General features: G+C 36.9%; 1 protein-coding gene across 1 annotated transcript; it reads left to right on the top strand.

Moving 5' to 3' along the window:
- The first annotated feature begins 10,413 nt into the window (after window positions 1–10,413).
- Window positions 10,414–15,234, top strand: LOC118818163. Its single transcript, XM_036585329.1, has 12 exons — window positions 10,414–10,562; window positions 10,686–10,718; window positions 10,854–11,162; window positions 11,248–11,553; window positions 11,662–11,775; window positions 12,090–12,114; window positions 12,221–12,264; window positions 12,346–12,376; window positions 14,161–14,225; window positions 14,316–14,340; window positions 14,803–14,855; window positions 15,174–15,234. Exons 1-12 carry the CDS (start codon window positions 10,529–10,531, stop codon window positions 15,203–15,205), a joined length of 1,071 nt encoding a protein of 356 aa, XP_036441222.1. The 5' UTR covers window positions 10,414–10,528; the 3' UTR covers window positions 15,206–15,234.
- Window positions 15,235–16,764: the final 1,530 nt, after the last annotated feature.

The following is a 16,764-nucleotide window of genomic DNA, read 5'->3' as shown; positions in this document are numbered from 1 at the left end:
GACTCAATAAATGTCTGGCCCACAGACATTGTGGAACCACTCTACTGTCAGTGGTCGTACCTGCACAGAGACTTTAGTATTTGGTATTTTTCATTGCAGAGACCCTTAAATACTCACTGTGTCAGTAAGATCAGTCTGTACACAAAATTCACAGTGGGATGTTACAGTAGGGTTGCATAAAACCCTCATTACAAAGACAAATTTGGGAGTTCAGTGGTGCAAAACCCACAGACACTGGTCTCCACACATTGTTAGAAATAAAAAAAAAATGCCATCCTTCGCTGTGTTCTCCACAAGTGGAAGAGTGCTTTTGAGGTATACACTAAGTAAAAGTTACAGGCCTGAACGCATGACCTCTACAGGGAAGGGGTCCAGTGGTTCTGGTGTGAGGGGCTAACATTTTGCTAACATGTTTTGCGTCCACCTATCCCCTTAGAAGGAAGGGTCACTGCAAATCAGTATCAATATCGCTTCACAGTTTCTATCCTGATAGGAGTGGTCTCTTCCAGGATGAAAACGACCCCATCTACAGGACACGATGAATAATTGAATGGTTTGATGATTTTGAAAAGGATGTAAATAATATGCTATGGTCTACACAGTCAACACTTTTTGGAAGAACAGTCCCTTCCCTTCGGTATAGTTCAAGACATTTGTAGAATCTATTCCAAGGTGCATTAAATCTGTTCTGGCAACCTGTGCTGGCCAACACCTTACTAAGATATACGAAATTGGGTTTTCCTTTAATTTGTCACCCTTCTGTAGTTTTCTCAGCTCAAACACACCTGATTCAGTTTAGTAGGTGGTTACTAGGTGTACTTGAGCATCATCAAACTTTGCTGGAATAAGGCCCTCTAGAACTGGAATTATTAGTCTTTATAAATGCATATGTAGGTTCCTGTCAGTTGTTATGACAGGCTCATGTAGGTGTCCTGTAGCCTTGCAAATGCTGCCATTCAGTGAAGTGTTACAGATAAAAACATCTTTTCCCTAAATTTCACTGGGTGTGCACATACCTTCAACCCTGAGGGGAACACCACAGTTATTAAGAACTCCAAGGCAGTGTTCATATTTAAACCTAATATTAACGATCTAGCATACACACCTCCACATGCTCAACACACAGACTGATATTCAGTCTATTTTATATAATGTAGATTTATATGTATTTTTGTCTGTCAGATTATCCATATTTGGGCTAATCTAATCAAATAAATAGAAAGTCATTCAAACGTCAAAGTTTGGAAAATAATCACCAAACCAAATAAACGAAGCTGAATAGAGGAGAACATTCTAGAGCCTTCACAAAAGTTTGAATGACGTCTGAGCTTGTTAGTCTGTGTCGTTGTTTGCTTGGTCAGTACAGTGGTGTGAAAGGGCACATCCACGCAGCGTACTGAATTTATCAAACACATATAGGCAGCCTGAGAAAGTAGGACTGATATGCAAAGACTTTGAGAAGTGACCAGTACAAGAGTTTTACAGGAAACTAGGTTCAAAATGAAGGAACTGCTGATTGAGACACGTAACTATAAATATTCACTACGACCCGTAACAGAGGGGGTTCTTCAAAGTTTTTTTAGTAAAGTCAGTGGTTATATTGAGAACCGTGACAGCTCATAAACCACTGAAATGCTTAAAGTTACCTGTTGGTCTTGTTAAATAAACCTTTGAAGAACCGTTTAAAATGGTTCTATTTATCACCAGAAAGGTTCCATTTTTGTAAGATTATTATTGTCATAGGATCCTTTAGTAGTATTATGTACTTTTTTTGGTAGCCTTTGTATTTAAAATTGAACACCAATGCAGAAAGTCTAAGATCAGATTATATATAATTAGCAGTTTAGACGTTGTTTTTAAAAACCTGCTCATATACTGTTTATTCTTTCTCATTTATCAGTCTTGATCATGTTGTCCACGTCCCTTCAGAAAGGTAACCTGTGTCACTTCATATGATCACTTTGAAAGAATGTTGCTTTGTTCTTTTTTTGCTATATTTGCTTTCATTTTGCTAAACATTTCAGCATTTGATATTATTTTGTTTGTGGAATTCTTTTCTCATAACTAGAAAGTCCTGATGATTTAAGTCCAGCAGAGGTTTTTCTTGCAAACTCCAAAGTGAAGGAAGGTCAAGAAGTGAAATTTAAGTGCAAAGTTACTGATGTAAGAACACAGAGGGTTTATGTGCACCTCTGCAGGAACGGTGCCACAATGAAGACAGCTGAGCTGGGAGAAAGTAAAGATGATATAATGTTTGTCTTTGACGAAGTTACTGTGAAAGATTCAGGCGTGTACACCTGCGTTTATTCAGTGGAGAAAGACGCTGCATGTAAGATGAATATAACAGGACGTAACTCAGCCTCACTGGACGTTTTCGGTAGGTCATATTTCTCAGTTTGTCATTTATTCATCTTACATCACTGAGTGCTTATGTTTACTGCTTCTGCACAGACATTTTGCCAGCCAAGATTACAGGAGCACAGAGTTCTTTAAGAGAGGGTGAAAACCTGACACTGACATGCAGCATCACAGGACATCAAAGCTGCACTGAAGTCTATGTTTACTTGTGTTTAAATGGAATCGGGAAGAGCACCAGGACAGTGAAATGTAGCATTGACTCTATTACTACCACATTCCTTTTAAATAATGTTAAACAAACAACACTCTGGTAACTACAGCTGTGTGTATTCGACTTTTAATTACTCTCTCAATGAGGTGAGAAAGACTGGAGAAAACTCAATCTATGTTGAAGTGCATGGTAAGTTTACCTTCAGTTTACATTAGATTTACTTCTGTGCTTTCATATTTTAATGCTTAATTAAACCTGAATCACATGAATGACACTAAAGCTAAAATTACTTTCACTTTTTTCCAGTTCACCAAATCACCAATCAACAATGGCAGATCAATTTTATCAGAATATTGATCTCAGTAGGAGTTATTATTTTTGCATGTATAATAGTAATATTTGACATCAGGACATATACAGGGCATATCTTTGGCCAAGCACCAGTGACCTGATTGGGTAAATTGTAATTGGTAAACCAATCATAAATAAGCAGATATCAAGTACGATTTAGTACTATTGTTTTGTTTGTGATATACGTAGATGATAAGCATCTCTGTTTTCTATTTGTTTCATTTTTATGGCTGTGAATTTGAAACACTTGTATTCTTGCTAAATTTTGGACAATAAATGAACATCCATGTGTAATTTGACGCAGCAATTTGGTGCACTTTAGTCGTTGCAGTGTGTGACCAACCGAGCCAAATGAAAAAGATATCTGTAATAAATAAATGTGACAAAAACCCAAACTCTGGTTTGGACTTTATTAAATGAACTGGGTATTAAAACAGCCTGATGTTCTTTGGAGATGTCAGCCAGAAGAGTTTGCTATTGGAGGCTAAACCCAGTGAAGTGCAAGATCAAAACAGACACTGACACAGTTCATCAATAGGTTTATAGAAACATGTTAACAGCATGCCATGAAAGATAGTTTTAGTCAGTGGCCTAATTGATTTTCACCACAAATAAGTTTTGCCCCACCACTTTTGGATGTGTGGCACCACCTCTGGGCCTAGATATAATAGTCACAGTTCACCACTGCTCTAGATTAATCAAAGGATATAAGCAACGGCAAAATACTGTGTTCAGGTCGTGGTCAGTCAAAGGCAGGATTAACAATGCTTCAGTGTTTTACTATTCAGCTTCTCCTAGTGATGTTGTGTAGCCTAAGTGTGTCATCTAGTTGATGTTGTACAAATAGCTAAGGGTTTAGAGTGTGGACAAACATTTCAGTCTTCTAATTCCTATAAATTATGTAATATGAGTAAAACACTATTGAAAAGACAACAGTAAATGTTCTGGTCTTCGTAATAAGAATAAAAATAACTTGATAATTCACCTCCAATAAAATGAATTTCCATCAAATAAGCGGTTTATGAGGTTGTAAGTGCCACATGAGTGAGTGTTCATTTAGAGTATGAATTAAGATCAAATAGCTCTGCATATTATAACTGAATGTGGTCCAGCACAATGTCTGCTTCGTACCACTACTATGTTGGTGTCATGATTCAGGTAGGTATAAATGGTTCAGTGTTCCTGTGGGACTTTTCTGTTGATGTACAGGTTAGAGTGGGATTGACAAATGTGCTAAAAGCACCAATATAATAGATATGCACACAAGAAATGATTGAAGGGCACCTATATGATAGATATTTCTAATAAAATGGCCAGTGAGTGGAAAAACAAAGTATAATAAACTGGCAGCTCAGTGTGTAGAACCTTGAAATATGAAAAAAATGTAATGGAAACTATGTAATGCAGTTTTGTTTCTCCTAGCTTTCTGGGGTTAACTCTCCCACAGTGAAATGTAACTTTTCTTACTGAGTACCAGGCCTCTCACGCCCCTTTTATAAGAATCTTGTCTGTGTTGGTCACATGAATACCAGAAGGTCACTGCAGCATTAGTGCAGCTCAGATGTGATTCTAATCTCTTCAGAAACAGTGAAGAGAACTTTGACCCTGAGCAAATCTTTTTAAAGTGTTAACAGCTTCTTAATCAGTCTCTATGGTGCAGACCTACCGCCAAGATCTTCACTTAGAAGCGCAACACAGCAATTAGCCAATTTAACACAAGCTCATTCACAGTACAGGCTGATCCAGGAAGACATCACCATGGAGACTGAAATGTCTGCCCCACAGATATTGTGGAACCACTCTACTGTCAGTGGCCATACCTGCACAGAGACTTTAGTATTTGGTATTTTTCATTGCAGAGACTCTTAAATACTCACTGTGTCAGTAAGATCAGTCTGTACACAAAATTCATAGTATGATGTTATAATAGTGTTGCATAAAACCCTCATTACAAAGACAAATACACATTTGGGAGTTTAGTGGTGCAAAACCCACAGACACTGCTCTACAGATATTGTTCAATTAAAAAAAAATGCCATCCTTCTTTTTGTTCTCCACATGTGAGACGGAACATTTGAGGCCTACACCACAAAAAAGGCACAGGCCTGAATGCATGACCTCTACAAGGAACAGAGCCAGTGGTTCTGTTATGGTGTGTGGGGCATTTTGCTAACATGCTTTGGGTCCACTTGTCCCCTTAGAGGGAAGCGTCACTGCAAATCAGTATCAATATCAGCTTTATTCTACAAAAAAACATTTCTATTCTGACAGGAGTCGTCTCTTCCAGGATGACTACAGGACACAACAATTAACTGAATGGTTTGATGGTTGTAAAAAGGATATAAATGCTGTGGTCTTCACGGTCACCAGATCTCAACAGTTGAACACAGATGGAAAATTTTGGGTTGGGCAGCACTCTTCACCAGAGTCATAAAAACATTAACTGAGGCAACATCTTCGGGAAGAGTTGTTCCATCCCCCCGGAATAGTTCAAGAGACTTGTAGAATCTATGTCAAGGTGCACAGAAGCTGTTCTGGCAGCTTGTGGTAGCCCAACACTTTACGAAGACTCATGACATTGGGTTTTCCTTTAATTTGTCACCCTTTTATAGTTTTTCAGGCTCAAACACACCTGATTCAGCTCAATAGCTAGTTACTAGGTACACTTAAGCAGGAAAATCACCAAACCTTGCTGAAATAAGGTCCTCCAGGCCTGGAATTATTCAAGGAAGGCATATGTAGGTTTATATCAGTTGTCATTAAGGGCTTATGTAGGTGTCATATAGCCTTGGGAATGCTGTCCTCCTGTGAAGTGTTACAGATAAAAATGTAAAAAGCAAAAACTTCTTTTCTCTGAATTTCACTGGATGTCCACAAGACCGCATCCATACCTTCACCCCTGAGGATAACTACAGAATTACTAACAACTCAATGGCATTGTTCATATTTAAACTTAAACTAAACTAACAGTCCCTTGCCTTCCCAACATACACACCTCCGGTGCTCAACACACAGACTGATATTCAGTCCATTTTATATAATGTAGATTTGTAAGTATTGTGTATTAGAGCATCCATATTGGGGCAAAACCTACAAATACATGAAAAACCAATCAAACGTCAAAGCTTGGAAAATAATCACAATACCAAATATATTTGGGTGAACGGAAAAGAGAAAATTCTAGAGCCTTCACAAAAGCTTATATGAAGTTGAAGTCTGACCTTGTTAGTCTGTGTCTTCACTTGTTTGGTCAGTGTGGAGGTGTGGAGCAGCACATCTGCGCAGCGTACTGAACTTATCAAACGCATATAGGCAGCCTGAACAAGCAGGACTGATATACAAAGACTTTGAGAAGTGACTGGTACAACAGTTTTACGTGAAATTAGGTTCAAAATGAAGGAACTGCTGATTGCGACATGTAAGTATAAATATTCACTACGACTTTAACAAAGGGGGTTCTTCAAAGGTTCTTTAGTAACGTCAGTGGTTATATAGATAATCATGACAGCTCAACTTGTTAAATAAACCTTTGAAGAACCGTTTAAAATGGTTCTATTTATCACCAGAAAGTTTCCATTTTTGTAAGATTATTATTGTCATAGGATCCTTTAGTAGTATTATGTACTTTTTTGGTAGTCTTTGTATTTAAAATTGAACACCAATGCAGAAAGTCTAAGATCAGATTATATATAATTAGCAGTTTAGACTTTGTTTTTAAAACCTGCTCATATACTGTTCATTCTTTCTCATTTATCAGTCTTGATCATGTTGTCCACGTCCCTTCAGAAAGGTAACCTGTGTCATTTCATATGATCACTTTGAAAGAATGTTGCTTTGTTCTTTTTTTGCTATATTTGCTTTCATTTTGCTAAACATTTCAGCATTTGATATTATTTTGTTTGTGGAATTCTTTTCTCATAACTAGAAAGTCCTGATGATGTAAGTCCAGCAGAGGTTAATCTTGCAAACTCCAAAGTGAAGGAAGGTCAAGAAGTGAAATTTAAGTGCAAAGTTACTGATGTAAGAACACAGAGGGTTTATGTGCACCTCTGCAGGAACGGTGCCACAATGAAGACAGCTGAGCTGGGAGAAAGTGAAGATGATATAATGTTTGTCTTTGACAAAGTTACTGTGAAAGATTCAGGCGTGTACACCTGCGTTTATTCGGTGGAGAAAGACGCTGCATGTAAGATGAATATAACAGGACGTAACTCAGTCTCACTGGAAGTTTTCGGTAGGTCATATTTCACAGTTTGTCATTTATTCATCTTACATTACTGAGTGTTTATGTTTTCGGTAAACTATCTGCTTCTGCACAGACATTTTGCCAGCCAAGATTACAGGAGCACAGAGTTCTTTAAGAGAGGGTGAAAACCTGACACTGACATGCAGCATCACAGGACATCAAAGCTGCACTAAAGTCTATGTTTACTTGTATTTAAATGGAATCGGGAAGAGCACCAGGACAGTGAAATGTAGCATTGACTCTATTACTACAACATTCCTTCTTAATAATGTTAAACAACAACACTCTGGTAACTACAGCTGTGTGTATTCGACTTTTAATTACTCTCTCAATGAGGTGAGAACGACTGGAGAAAACTCAATCTATGTTGAAGTGCATGGTAAGTTTACCTTCAGTTTACATTAGATTTACTTCTGTGCCTATATATCTTAATGGCTTAATTAAGCCTGAATCACATGAATGACACTAAAGCTAAAATTACTTTCACTTTTTTCCAGATCACCAAATCACCAATCAACAATGGCAGATCAATTTTATCAGAATATTGTTCTCAGTAGGAGTGATTATTTTTGCATGTATAATAGTAATATTTGACATCAGGACATATACAGGGCATATCTTTGACCAAGCACCAGTGACCTGATTGGGTAAATTCTAATTGGTAAACCAATCATAAATAAGCAGATATCAAGTAAGGTTTAGTCCTATTATTTTGTTTGTGATATACATAGATGATAAGCATCTCTGTTTTCTATTTGTTTCATTTTTCTATTTGTTTCAAATTTTGGACAATAAATGAACATCCATGTGTAATTTGATGTAGCAATTCGGTGCACTTTAGTCGTTGCATTGTGTGACCAACCGAGCCAAATGAAAAAGATATCAGTGTTTTACCATTCAGCTTCTCCTAGTGGTGTTGTGTAGCCTAAGTGTGTCATCTAGTTGGTGCTGTACAAGTAACTAGGGTTTAGAGTGTGGACAAACATTTCAGTCATGTAATTCCTATAAATTATGTAATATGAGACAAATACTATTGAAAAGACAACAGTAAATGCTCTGGTCTGCTTAAGTGATAATAAGAATAAAAGAACTTAATAATTAACCTCCAATAAAATGCATTTCCATCAAATAAGCACAACGTCTGCTAACGTACCACTACCATGTTGGTGTCATGGTTCAGGTATGTATAAATGGTTCACCACCCAAATGATATCTGGTCAGTAGTGTTACTGTAGGACTTTTCTGTTGATGTACAGGTTAGAGTGGGATTGACAAATGGGCTACAGGCACCTATATGACAAATGGGCTACAGGCACCTATATGATGCACACAAGAAATGATTGAAGGGCACCTATATGATAGATATTTCTAATAAAATGGCCAGTGAGTTGAAAAACAAAGTATAATAAACTGGCAGCTCAGTGTGTAGAACCTTGAAATATGAAAAAATATAATGGAAACTATGTAATTGAGTTTTGTGCCTCCTAGCTTCCTGAGGGAACTGTCCCGCAGTGAAATGTAACTTTTCTTACTGCGAACCGGGCGTCTCACACCCCTTTTATGAGTTTTGCCTGTGTGGGTCACATGAATACCAGAAGGTCACTGCAGCATTAGTGCAGCTCAGATGTGATTCTAATAATCTCTTCAAAAGCAGTGAAGAGAACTTTGACCCTGAGCAAATCTTTTTAAAGTGTTAACAGCTTCTTAATCAGTCTCTATGGTGCAGACCTACCGCCAAGATCTTCACCCAGAAGCACAACACAGCAATTAGCCAATTTAACACAAGCTCATTCACAGTACAGGCTGATCCAGGAAGACATCACCATGGAGACTGAACATGTCTGGCTCACAGATATTGTGGAACCACTCTACTGTCAGTGGCCATACCTGCACAGAGACTTTAGTATTTGGTATTTTTCATTTGCAGAGACTCTTAAATACTCACTGTGTCAGTAAGATCAGTCTGTACACAAAATTCATAGTATGATGTTATAATAGTGTTGCATAAAACCCTCATTACAAAGACAAATACACATTTGGGAGTTCAGTCGTGCAAAACCCACAGACACTGGTCAACACAGAATGTTAGAAATAAAAAGAAATGCCATCCTTCTCTTTGTTCTCCACATGTGAGACAGAACATTTGAGGCCTACACCACAAAAAAAGGCACAGGCCTGAATGCATGACCTCTACAGGGAAGGGGTCCGGTGGTTCTGTTATGGTGTGTGGGGCATTTTGCTAACATGCTTTGGGTCCACTTGTCTCCCTTAGAGGCAAGCGTCACTGCAAATCAGTATCAATATCACCTTTATCCTATGATGAAACATTTCTATCCTGATAGGAGTGGTCTTTTCCAGGATGACAACGACCCCATCTACAGGACATGAATAATTGAATGGTTTGATAATTATGAAAAGGATGTAAATCATATGATATTGTCTTCACAGTCAATTTTTTTGGAAGAATAATCCCTTTCCTTCAGTGTAGTTCAAGACACTTGTAGAATCTATTGCAAGGTCCACTGAAGCTGTTACGGCAACCTGTGCTGGCCAACACTTTACTAAAACACACAAAAGTTTTCTTTCAATTTGTCTCCCTTCTGTAGTTTTCTCAGCTCAAACACATCTAATTCAACTCAAAAGGGAGTTACTAAGTGTATTTGAGCAGGAAAATCATCAAACCAAGACTGGAATTATAAGCCTTTATAATTGTTTATGTAGGTTTCTATCAGTTGTCATTAAGGGCTTATGTAGGTGTCATGTAGCCTTGGTAATACTGCCCTCCTGTTAAGTGTTACAGATAAAAATATAAAAAGCAAAAACATATTTTCCCTAAATTTCATTGGGTGCGCACAAGACTCTACCTGTACCTTCACCCCTGAGGATAATACACAATTACTAGCGACTCAAATGCAGTGCTCATATTTAAACTTAATGTAAACGGCCCTTTGCCTTCCCAGCATACACACCTCTGGTGCTCAATACACAGACTGATATTCAGTCTATTTTATATAATGTAGATTTATATGTATTTTTGTCTGTTAGATCATCCATACTGGGGCAAAACTTACCAAATGCATGAAAAGACCATCAAACGTCAATGCTTGGAAAATAATCACCAAACAAAATATATTAGAGTGAATGGAAAAGAGAAAATTCTGAAGCCTCCACAAAAGTTTGTATGAAGTTGAAGTCTGAGCTTGTTAGTGTGTGTCGTTGTCTGCTTGGTCAGTGTGGAGGTGTGAAAGAGCACATCCGCGCAGCATACTGATCTTATCAAACGCGTTTAGGCAGCATGAACTGGCAGGACTGATATACAAAGACTTTGAGAAGTGACCAGTACAACAGTTTTATAAGAAACTATGTTCAAAATGAAGGAACTGCTGGTGGCGACATGTAAGTATAAATATTTACTACTCCTTTAAAAAAGGGGGTTCTTCAAAGGTTCTTCAGTAATGTCAGGGGTTTTATTGAGAACTATGACAGCTCACATACTCTTTATTCTTTCTCATTTATCAGTCTTGATCATGTTGTCCACGTCCCTTCAGAAAGGTAACCTGTGTCATTTCATATGATCACTTCGAAAGAATGTTGCTTTGTTCTTTTTTGCTATATTTGCTTTCATTTTTTCTAAATATTTCAGCATTTGATATTATTTGGTTTGTGGAATTCTTTTCTCATAACTAGAAAGTCCTGATGATGTAAGTCCAGCAGAGGTTTTTCTTGCAAACTCCAAAGTGAAGGAAGGTCAAGAAGTGAAATTTAAGTGCAAAGTTACTGATGTAAGAACACAGAGGGTTTATGTGCACCTCTGCAGGAAAGGTGCCACAATGAAGACAGCTGAGCTGGGAGAAAGTGAAGATGATATAATGTTTGTTTTTGACAAAGTTACTGTGAAAGATTCAGGCGTGTACACCTGCGTTTATTCGGTGGAGAAAGACGCTGCATGTAAGATGAATATAACAGGACGTAACTCAGTCTCACTGGACGTTTTTGGTAGGTCATATTTCACAGTTTGTCATTTATTCATCTTACATTACTGAGTGTTTATGTTTTCGGTAAACTACCTACTTCTGCACAGACATTTTGCCAGCCAAGATTACAGGAGCACAGAGTTCTTTAAGAGAGGGTGAAGACCTGACACTGACATGCAGCATCACAGGACATCAAAGCTGCACTGAAGTCTATGTTTACCTGTGTTTAAATGGAATCGGGACGAGCACCAGGACAGTGAACTGTAGCATTGACTCTATTACTACCACATTCCTTTTAAATAATGTTAAACAGCAACACTCTGGTAACTACAGCTGTGTGTATTCGACTTTTAATTACTCTCTCAATGAGGTGAGAACGACTGGAGAAAACTCAATCTGTGTTGAAGTGCATGGTAAGCAATGCTCTGTAAGGATTTCCTAGAAATTTGACCTATTTATGTTACACTATACAATCTCTACATATGCAATATATTTTCTATATATATATATTTTTTTTCCAGGCCTTATATCTACAGATGGAGGGCTGTCTAATGCTATAATACTACTGATTGTTGCATTAGCATTTGTGCTGGGAATGTTTATATTTTTTTGGTGCCGAGACATTATTACAATAAGTAAGTACAGTATGATTGCCAGCCTCACCACACATAGCATTTAGATAAATGTTTCATTAAACATGCTTTATCAAATCTATTGGATGAAATAGGCCACTTTATTTAGTTCATGGTCACCACCAAGAAAACAAATGTCTCTCCAAAATAGCAACTTTACAGGAGAAGGCAAAATACCTGTTACTTTTAATATTAGTTAATGTAAAATTTTAATACAAGCAATGTTGAAGCATTTCTATTGGTCCATTCACCATGAAGATTCCACAAATGGATTTTTGGATTTGTGAAATCTGATCAGAATTCATTTGTTTTTTTAGGATTGTGCCAGAATCCTGACACAAGGTGCTGTATACCCATTTAAGATGTTTTGGAAAGTAAAGGTCTAGTATTGTTACTAGGAGTCACATAGATGTTAATTACAACACTTTCACTGTCATTTGTCCCGTAGTGCCAGTCCAGACAGTGACCCGTACTACTGTGAAATAACCCCAGGTAGTTACTTTTCATTCATTCGTCACCATCTTATTTGTATATATTAAATGCATCTAATATTCTTTCATATATATTTTTAAGGTGCACATCCTGTGGATCAAAGTGATCAGCCGTAAGTAGTTTTCCCAACAGGTGATGTTAAGGCAAGAAACCACAGGCAGAAACGACTATTTTTGTTCCCGTCTTTTTCCACAATTTTTGGATAAGTTTCATCTAAAACTGCAGAGAGGAACTCATCCCAATTTAAAATACAATCACTACAGTGGAAAATTCTTTACCAAATAACAATACATAATTTAATATTCAGCATTTCATTTTTTAAAAGCAAATATTCTTAACAATTTAAACAATATCCCTATTGTATTTCAGTAAACAGGTTAATGTGAAAACACTGTAATAGAGGGGGTTTTATGTTTGCATTTCACATTTTTCCACTGTAGTGATTGCAATTCAACTCAACAAATTCCTCTCTTTATAATAACATATCTTTTCTTAAACTGTAATCATAAAACCATAAAACATGTTTTGTCATTTTATTTCACTCTCTCTAGCTGTATCTTTCATAAGTTAGCAACTTTTATGAAGACGTAGCTCCGCCACACTTGGCACAAACAGATCATGTCGCATATCACTGTCTATTTCCTGTAACACTACTGTAGAGCAATGTTCATAAGGCTTCATGACCCCTACATAAGCCCTTCATAACATCTGACTTAAACTTATGTAAAGGTTCATTCCAACAGGTGTCGTCTGTCTTAAAGGCTGCTTTTGTTGACGTTGATGTCAAGTTGACATCTGTGTCATGACATTTTTTTGGGTAACATGGCATGACGTAGCACATTATAACAACTGACTTTGTAGCTTGGTACATAGTTTAAATCTTATAAATAGTAAAATGAAACTCACTTTACCTAAGGACCACAGAAAATGCTTGCTACTGTTCAACCAGCCTGACTTGGCAAGCTTCGTATTATCAGTATGTTATTGTGATATACACATAGTTTTAGAAATAATGTCTGAAAAAATTTAACCTGATGTGTTTTATCAACTTGACATCAAAGTTGGGAAATGCAACCTTTTGGAATATGAGGCCTGGAATAAGTGTTTATACATGTTAATGTAAGTCTATGTAAGTCATGAAGGGCTTATGAAGGTGTCACGTAGGCCTTATGAGCAGTGCCCTACGGTAAAGTGTTACCTTATTTTATTAGTCCTATTGACACCATTCTCACAGTTCATGTTTTCTGAATGCATGTTTACTTTTACTGAGTAAAACAGTCTGAGATCGATTCTTAAAATAGTTTTTCTCAAAATCAGCTTCATTCAAAAAACATTTAACATGGTCATTCTTAACCATATTCTGAAAGATGTTACACAAGTTTCTGGTTATATTGCTAATAGATGGATTCATGCTAGATTTTGATGTTAGAAGTGACCAGAAAAATGTTTTGTAGTAACAGTGCATAGTGTTTTCTTGATTAAACAATAAAACAATGACACTCCAGAGATGCATATTTAACCCCTTAATGGGTAGGGCCTGCTGGCAGGCCCAAAGTTTTATTACACTCCTGTATAACCTTAGAATAGCTCAGCCAGTTTGCACTGAAGTCCTTGTAGCCACTGTATAATAAGCCTTAGTATGTAATAAGTATGAAGTTTTAAAGGGTTAATTAGTTTGCTATTGTTGTTTGGCTACTTAAAATGCAAATACAATAATCCAATAAATACAACAATAGATAGAATACTAGTAATCAGCTGGCAAAGATTCACAGTGACTAGTGATCTATCAAAAAAAAACACTGCATTCACCTGTAGTGGATGTGTTTTTCATATCATTTTAAGTCATACTTTACAAACAGGCCTTAAAACCTCCATCATGACACTGTTTTTCAACAGAGGTTCAGCAGGACAGCCCTGTCACACTGTGAACGTTGCATATGCCACAGTACAAAAACGCAAAGGTAACTGACTTTGTTCTCCTAAGACAAATGTGACTTCTGAAACATTAACAGTGATGTCTTATAATAACAATACTTTTTCCATCCAAAAAGGAAAGGAAGGAAAAACCACAGAAAGGTCAGTGAAACCTGAACAGCACATACAACAATCATTACAAATGAGCACATTCAACTGTTCAACAACTAAATGAAGTACGATGAGAACAAATGAAGCAGAACTTGTTCTAAAGCTTTATTACCTACTTCTAGATTTTAAGAATAACTGAAACAGCTTAACCATGTAATTACTTAATACATTGTAAGGCTTATTAATTAATAATAAGCCTTACAATGTAATAACCTTGGGATTTGAAGGGGTTAATATGAGAAGTGGACTGAATAGTTAGATTTTATAGATTTTTTGAAAATGTACATTTTCAGATATGGACATTAATGGTTTAAAATACAAGGGTTGAAATAGTCTAGCACATGCCCTACATCAGACAACAGTGTGATCTCAGGTTACTGGAAATTTTACATGAACGTTTGAGAGGTCACACTCTTAATCATAAATGCCTCTGCTGATTTTTGTCTTGCACAGTTTTAACTCCAGCAGTGAAACCCCTGCGGCGTACAGCTTAGCGCAGTGGTGCGGTAAGTGGGCCTCTTACAGCCATATATTCAAACAGAGGCAGCAAAACACTGTGGCTAAATACCACACAGCCATCAACTGACGCCTACATAACTTTCACACACAGTCTTTCATTGCAAAAGCCTCTGCACGCAGTCGCTAATACCACAAATAGAGATACATACTCAGATATACACTCAGCATAGTTATATCGAGCTGTGCTGTGTTCCAAACCACAAGATGCAATTCTTGAGTATGCGAATGATAATAAAGCACATGAACAGTTTTTTTTCTCATGTTTGCTTTCCATTACGTGACATCGCCCTTTTTTCTTTGTTCAGAGGAGATGACTGAACAGCCGGCAGGTTACTAGGCTGAAATACACTAAACAAGCAACATGCATCTGTAAATTCACTTATAACTAATAAACATGAACATTAAACGGATGAAGTTGGAAATATTGTTTGTAAACTGAATAACATCTCATTAAATGATCCTTCAGTTATAAACTTTCATTGTCATGTGTTATAGTTTGTTATTTTGTCTCTAATACACACACACTCAAAAAAAGCAATAAGACAGTAAAATATATGGTACACACATCTCAGATGACATATTTCTGTACAAATAAAGTTAAATAAAGGAAAGAACAGGCAGATTAAGAGATAATTAAGAGTGATTAGGCCTCACATTATGTTCTTAGATGTGAGTTGAGCTAGTAAAGCCTGCATCATTTAACAGATATCTTTTGTAAAAGAATAGCATTATGGCTCATTACTGTATCACATATATCACTGCACCACTGTGTTAGGAGAAATTGTGGTATCACTGAAAAAAGACATGCACAGTGTAAAAATAAGAAGCTGTGAGAGACAATTGAGAGATGGGGCATACATGATGAATAAGGGTGAAAAAATAAAAAAAAAAATAAAAAAGGTCCAGGAGAAGAACAGAGCTGTAAAGAGCAGCGAGGACTGATGGAAGAGTGTGAAGCTTTTATTTGCATTAAATAATGCAATTCTTAAGGAAACTGGTGTTTTTTTTTTTTAAATGTCATTAAAATTTAGATTTTCAATGTATACTTTTTACATCTTGGTGCTTTACATTTTTAATGTCGAGGTTTATTTATTTTTAAAATTTTTAAAATGGAGCCTTGTCCTGACATCTAGTCACTAAGCAGTAGGGTAAATCGGAGGAAGAAGCTCCCCAGAGTAAGAAGTGCACCTTTTTTCTCTGTCTCTTGATTAAATGATGGGGCCAGTCGTAACCTTTGTGACCTTTGAGGTAAAATGGTAAAGTTAGACCTTTGAGGCAAGACATCCCCCCAGACACAGGGCAAAATCCTTTACAATACAGTCCCAAAAATATTATTTAGCTACATTTTCATCGGAAAGTCATAAAGTAGCTGACTACAGGATGTGGACTGGCTATCTAGCATCACTATTAAGCAGAGATTGATTATGCTCTTATATGGCCACTGGGTACAAGTGCCTTAGGAGATCCCCCTACCCCCAGACTCTGACAGTATTGCAAATAAGAAAAGGATCTGAAAAATAACTTAAATAAAATGTCTCATGTTTGTTTCTGATGTAATGTGAATGTGTTGTTGGGATTTTTAATTATTTTAAATATGGTATCAGAGTATAGGCTGAGGGGCCTTTATTTAGTTTTTTAATTGATATAAGGGCTATTTATTCATCTCATTTTTGACTCTGCAGTGGACTGTCTCAACCACATTGAACCTTGTGGTCTGAGACTCCTGCCATTGCCTCCAGAGGGCCCTGGCCATTGGCCCCACTGTCCAACTAGCCTGGTCAGCAATCCATCCCTGGCATTAAGTTGCTATTAGTTTTGAATGCTATTTCTTTACTGCTTTGTTTAATTTGTCATTGCTAGTATTAATGCTGTACTTCTACTACTACTACTACTATT

This window comes from Colossoma macropomum, unplaced genomic scaffold (genome assembly GCF_904425465.1).
Source record: "Colossoma macropomum unplaced genomic scaffold, Colossoma_macropomum, whole genome shotgun sequence".
NCBI classification, from domain to species: Eukaryota; Metazoa; Chordata; class Actinopteri; order Characiformes; family Serrasalmidae; genus Colossoma; species Colossoma macropomum.
The sequence above is the reverse complement of the archived record's forward strand: the minus strand, read 5'-3'. Positions and strand labels throughout refer to the sequence as shown.